Source organism: Erinaceus europaeus, chromosome 6, assembly GCF_950295315.1.
Source record: "Erinaceus europaeus chromosome 6, mEriEur2.1, whole genome shotgun sequence".
Classification (NCBI taxonomy): domain Eukaryota; kingdom Metazoa; phylum Chordata; class Mammalia; order Eulipotyphla; family Erinaceidae; genus Erinaceus; species Erinaceus europaeus.
In genome coordinates, this window is record NC_080167.1 from 15,935,697 (window position 1) to 15,942,219 (window position 6,523).

The window sequence follows — 6,523 nt, forward strand, 5'->3', positions numbered from 1 at the left end:
GTAGCCAGGTGACAATCCACAAGTCACACCCCCACGAGCTACAGTAAATACTGAGTCTAATCTGATAGTGACAAAAATGGTAAAACTCATTGTGCTCAAAACTCTGTTGCTGCTGGCTCACCATCCAGTGTGCCCACCTCAGAGACCAAGTGGGGAATGTTTCTGTCATGCAGCAACAACTAGATGGTTCCATTTACTGCCTTTCCCCTGCCCAGTACATACAGCAGCAGTTTGATTAAGTTTCTTGGGAGGAGAAAGTAACTGATGTGTCTAAGACTGTGTTCTGGAACACTCTAGCTAGCACCACAGGAATGAAGCCTCTAGACACAAACATGCCAGAAGGATTAGGAAAGTATAATTACTGTATTAAAAAGATCATGTGAGTTAGTTTTTAAGTGAATCAACAGGGTTGCATTACCTCGTTCTGTTAGAGAAATCATTAACACTGTTTATTACAGTACTGCTAGTGGTTTTTTTTATTAGACACAATTTACTAGGTCCTGCAATCTACAACATACCATGGCACAAGGTGCCTAAGAAGTTACAACCAGTGTCCTATTATTCATCGAGGAAATTAATAATGAAGAGAGGGTCAAATCACCTCCCCAGGTCACACACATCCACAGCAGGAGTCTGAATTCAAGTTCAGTTGCATGCGATTTTACTGTTCCTGCTCTTATTCATGATCCCATGTATTTAAGCAAAAGAATAAAAGTGGTATAGGTACAAATGAAAGCAGCATGCTTACAAAAGACAGTCTTGTCAACTTGTTAACTCAATTACATTTAGAAAAGGGAAAATTACTTACTTTGAAATGACATTGTTCATAAATAGAATCTGTAATAAAGGTCCATCTAGCTTAGTGTTGTCCACCAATATTCCACTAAAATAGAAGTTAAAACATTCTTAGGAGATGTTACATCATGGCTTGTATATATAACCTGCATAATTCTTAAAATACCAAAGATAAGGGGGTCTGGCGGTGGCGCAGTGGGTTAACGCATGTGGCGCAAAGCGCAGGGACCGGAGTAAGGATCCCAGTTCGAGCCCCGGCTCCTCACCTGCAGGGGAGTCGCTTCACAGGCGGTGAAGCAGGTCTGCAGGTGTCTATCTTTCTCTCCCCTTCTCTGTCTTCCCCTCCTCTCTCCATTTCTCTCTGTCCTAGCCAACAACGAATTGCGTCAAGGGCAATAATAATAAACACAATGAAGCTACAACAAGGGCAACAAAAGGGGGAAAAAAATGGCCTCCAGGAGCGGTGGATTCATGGTGCAGGCACCGAGCCCAGCAATAACCCTGGAGGAGGAAAAAACAAACAAACAAACAAACAAAAAATACCAAAGATTTTTATTTATTTATTTTATTTACTTATTTCCTTTTGTTGCCCTTGTTGTTTTATTGTTGTAGTTATTATTGTTGTTGTCGTTGTTGGATAGGACAGAGAGAAATGGAGAGAGGAGGGGAAGACAGAGAGGAGGAGAGAAAGATAGACACCTGCAGACCTGCTTCACCGCCTGTGAAGCGACTCCCTTGCAGGTGGGGAGCCGGGGTTCGAACGGGGATCCTTATGCCGGTCCTTGTGCTTTGCGCCACCTGCGCTTAACCCGCTGCTCTACAGCCCAACTCTCCAAAGATAAATATTTTACAAATAAGATCAAAAATAAAAAACTCCACAAGAACTCTAGTTTTGTAAAAAGAAACCTAAGCCTGTAGGCTCCAAAGTTCCAGGTTCAATCCTCTGTACCATCATAAAAAAAAAAAAAAAAAAAAAAAAAAAACGTAAGCATTTAGCAGTCTTTATAAATAAGCATTACTTAAGCTCTTAAATTTTTCATAGGTGGGCCTTCAGTTTCAGGATGACTTTCTTTTTTTCTCTCTCTCAGACAGAGACAGAGGGAGGGGGCGGAGTGGAGGCACACCTGATTGAGCACACACATGACCATGTGCAAGGACTCAGGTTCAAGCCCCTGCTCCCCACCTGCAGGGGGGACATTTCATAATCATTGAACTAGGTCTACTGATGTCTCTCTCTTGCCCTTCCCCCGTCAATTTCTCCCTGTCCTAAATAAAAATTAAAAAGGAGGGTGGGGGTATAGCATAATGGTTATGCAAAGAGACTTTCATGTCTGAGGCTCTCAAGTTCTAGGTTCAATCCCCTACACCGCCATACCCAGATCTGAGTAGTGCTCTGGTCAAAAAAAAAAAAAAAAAAGGACTCGGCTAGTAGCGCAGCGGGTTAAGCGCAGGTGGCGCAAAGCTCAAGGACTGGCGTAAGGATCCTGGTTTGAGCCCCCAGCTCCCCACCTGCAGGGGAGTCGCTTCATAAGCGGTGAAGCAGGACTGTAGGTGTTTTCTCTCCTCCTCTCTGTCTTCCCCTCCTCTCTCCATTTCTGTTCGATCCAACAACGACGACATCAACAACAACAATAACTACAACAATGAAACAACAAGGGCAACAAAAGGGAATAAATAAATAAATAAATATTTTTAAAAAATAGAAAAGGAAAGCTAGCTGCCAGGAGCACTAGATTCACAGTGCCAGCACCAAGCCCCAGCGATAACCCCAGTGGCAATAAGAATGAATGAGAGCAAGCGGAGGGAAAAAGTGAGAGCGAGAGCCAGAGAGCAGAGAGGAGAGAGAGAGAGAGAGATAGGGAGAGACTGAAGAGGAGAAAAGATATGTTATTGTGAAAAAGACCAGAACACCAAAGCCTCCTTCAATGTTTCAATGTAGTGGGGGCCATGCTGCTTGAACCTGGCCTAAGCACGTAGTAAAGCAGCACACTATACAAGTGAGCTATTTATTTATTTATTTTTTTTGCTGGCCCTGCCTTAGGTAGGAAGATAGCATAGTTTCTGAATTGTTAAGAAATATTTTCACCTAATGTCTCAGTTTAAAGTTTAATGCAGTGTGGCCCAGGAGATGGTACAGCAGATGAAAGTGCTAGTCTCTCAAGCATGAGGTCCTGAGTTCAACCTCTAGCCGGAGGGATCCTCTGGTTCTCTCTCACTGATAAGTAAAACTTTAAAAAAATTAACACACCTATAATAATTTAAATTTCATTCTCAAAAATTAAAAGAGATCACTACTCTAACTTCTTCAAATTTTACAAAGACACTGAAATTAAACATTAATATCAGGATAAAAAGTAAAGTACAAATATGGTAAAATTCCAAACTTTCATACCTTGGTCGAGTTAGAATATTCAACTTTCTTTTAAGTTCTTGATGTTATTACTTGTTAAGAAAAGTTGACCAATTATGAGATTATAAAATTCAACTACGAACTTTCACTTTTTGTCAGAATGTTATAAACTTTAAAAAGATTCATAAATATTTGGAAGATGATATATTTATTGAGCTCCTGTTTTGTAGGAGGGTGAGGCACTTAGGGTGAAAGATTAAAACTGAGTGTTTGGGTGGGGGTATAGCATAACGGTTATGCAAAGAGACTTTCATGCCTGAGGCTCTCAAGTCCTAGGTTCAATCCCCCACACCACCATAAACCAGAGCTGAGCAATTCTCTGGTAAAATAAAACAACAACAAAAATTATTTAAACTACAAGTGCTCCATCACAAGTCAAACAACCCTTATGGAAGTTAGCCAAGTCAAAAGCACCAAATATTCAACAAGTGAGATTAACAGCGGAAGAATAAAGGCTAGAATCTTTGAATGTTCATGGTAAATTTCAGTCAGCTTTCCTCTATTTTTAATTTTTTCATAATAAAATCTTGAGGGTGTGGTCCGGGAGGTGGCACAGTGGATAAAACATAGGACTCTCAAGCATGAGGTCCTGAGTTCAATCCCCGGCAGCACATGTACTGGAGTGGTCTGGTTCTTTCTTTCTCCTCCTATCCCTCTCATTAATAAATAAAATAAAAAATAAAAATAAAATAAAATGTTGAGGGAGGAAAAAGTCATCATTGACAAAAGATTTCAAAAACCTTACTTTTGCCAAACGTTTTCAAGAGTGACTTTTTTTTTTTGCCTCCAGGGTTATTTATGGCTGAGGCTCAGTCCTGGAGGCCATTTTTCCCATTTTGTTGCCCTTGTTATTGTTGCTGGACAGAGAGAAATGGAGAGAGGAGGGGAAGACAGAGAGGGGGAGAGAAAGACAGACACCTGCAGACCTGCTTCACCGCCTGTGAAGCGACTCCCCTGCAGGTGGGGAGTTGGGGGCTGGAACCGGGATCCTTATGCCGGTCCTTGTGCTTTACACCACCTGCGCTACCGCCAGTTGCGACTTTTTAAAAACACAAATAACCTGATCCAAAATGATCTGAAAATAGTTTTAGAAATCCTCTATGGGGGAGTCGGGCGGTAGTCCAACGGGTTAAAAGCACGTGGGGTGAAGCTCAAGGACCAGCGGAAGGATGGCGGTTTGAGGCCCCCCCCCCAGGACTCCCCACCTGTAGGAGTGTCCCTTCACAGGCGGTGAAGCAGGTCTGCAGGTGTCTTTCTCTCCCCCTGTCTTCCCCTCCTCTCTCCACTTCTCTCTGTTCTATCCAACAAGGACTATAACAATATAACAAAGGGCAACAAAGGGGAGTAAAATAATAATAATAAAAAGTCCTCTATGATTCGCTGGTGAAATGGCTCAACTGTTGGAAAACTGGACTTGCACCTGAGGTTCCTGGTTCAATCCCTAGCACTACATGTGATGCACAGGTCTGTCTCTCATCTGAAAATCTCTCACACACCTAATGTTTTAATAGCCGCGGGACTAGGGAGGTGCGGTGGTTAAATTGCTGGACTTGGAGCACCATGGCCTGAGCTCAATTCTTTGCCTAGCTTATGCCAGAGGATCGCTCTGGTCTTATTTCAATATATATATATTTAAACCAAAGCACTGTTCATCCTGGTTTACACTGGTGCTGGAGCTAGAACTAGGGAGTCCAGAGCCTCAGGCACGAAAGTAGTTTTGTATAACCATTATGAGCTGGGAAGACATCTCCCGCCCAGTAAAATACCTCTTTTAATTAAAACCCTTCCGTGAGTGTAAACATACTAACAAAAGCCGGCTAGAAGGAACTGTAACCACTTAACGTCAAAGAAACTATTTGGCGCCTTTTCCCTACCGCTTTGCTGTACACATTCACCACAGTAAGTATTCGGAAGCGAACGCACTTTAAAATCTCCACTATCAGTCCGGCAAGAAGGCACTGCTGATGGAAAGCCCCTCGCCCTGGAAGCCCCCCAACTCGACATCACAGGACCGCCAGCCCCTCCTTAAAGAGACCTGCTCAAGGTCTAAAGATTCGGTATCTTCTAACACGTAAGGGGTACGGGAATGCCTTCACCCAACTTGGTTGCAAAAACTGAAATCGGATGACTCCCAAGAGGCTGAGAGAAGTGAGGCCCAGCCTGCAAGCGAGCAGTGCAAACAGTGAGAGGCGACCCCGGCGACGGGCGCAGAAGGGGAAGCGGGAAGGGGAAGGGGAAGGGGAAGCGGGAAGAGCGGGTCTCCCGGGAGGGGCCGGCGCCCAGGCCACGGGCGCAGCCTCCGCGCCCCGAGCCCGGCGTTCTCCGACCGCTCGCCGGACGGAAGCAGCCACTTTGGAATCCTGGCCTCGTGCGACATCCGCCCGCGCCCTCCCCGCGGTGCTGCAGGGCACACACGCCCCGGTGACAGGGCCCAGCCGGCGGGAAGGATATTCTCGGCGCGTAGCTGCTTGATGGTCTCCTCACACTGTCGAAGCCGCTCCCGCAGCCCGGCGTCGTCCACCCCATTCTCGTTTTCCTCTTCGCTGTCGTCGTCCTTGAAGCGGGTATGAACGGCCTTCGGAATCGACTCTTCTAAGTGCTCAAACGCCTCAAAAAGCTCCAGGTCGCCGAAATCCACCTCTGCCGCCATTTTGAGCTGTGGTTCAGATTGGCGAGGAGGCGGAGCTAGCCCCGGCGTCAGGGGCCAAAGGTTGGAGGGCGGTGTCTCTCTGGGGCTCGCGCCGCCGCTCTAAGCTTCCGCGTCGGGTCTTCTCCACACGTAGGCCGCATAGGGGTGGGGTATTGAGGTGAGACCAGCGGCCCGGGAGACTACAACTCCCAGAATGCAGTGGCTCTCCAAGACTTATTTTCGAGGTTGTTGGGAGAGACTAGCATGCTGGGATATGTGGTTTCTAAGCAACTACTCATTGTTTGCACTGCATGCTGGGATTGGTCCTTTGAGATGCAAGTGGTCCTAGAGCGGAATTTGATGAAATAATACGGGTTGGCCATGTTATGCTTCTACGGCTGACAAGTCGGAGCACGATGCATTGGTTTAGCCCAGATTCTGTTGTGCGCTGAGGAACTCCACTTTTGCCCCAGAAAAATTAACTTGATCATTGACCATTTTAGTTTCGTCTGTGATGATTCCCCATCTTGAACTGCAACGAGACAGGGGTGTCCATAGAGGAAAGAGATGCCTCAAAATTGGGTTAGAAGAAAATAACTCAATGCTCTAGATACTGAGTCTGTTTAGTAAGGAAGAGTGATGTGCTAGAACTGCAAAGGGACTTACACACCCCATTCTTCTTTTTCAAC

General features: G+C 45.4%; 1 protein-coding gene across 2 annotated transcripts in view; it reads right to left on the bottom strand.

The window, feature by feature from the left end:
* The window catches only part of ZCCHC8 (zinc finger CCHC-type containing 8), a 28,381-nt gene extending 22,315 nt beyond the window's left edge, over positions 1-6,066 (bottom strand). Inside the window, exons 1-3 of one of the 2 annotated variants that reach the window (XM_060193171.1) lie at positions 5,655-6,066; positions 3,188-3,228; positions 809-883 (exon numbers count right to left, since the gene is read on the bottom strand). In XM_060193171.1, coding sequence (XP_060049154.1) covers positions 809-883; positions 3,188-3,228; positions 5,655-5,855 — 317 coding nt within the window. In that variant the 5' untranslated portion in view covers positions 5,856-6,066. Of the gene's footprint in view, positions 1-808; positions 884-3,187; positions 3,232-5,654 lie in introns of both variants that reach the window. The other variant, XM_060193172.1, reaches the window with a different exon arrangement.
* Positions 6,067-6,523: the final 457 nt, after the last annotated feature.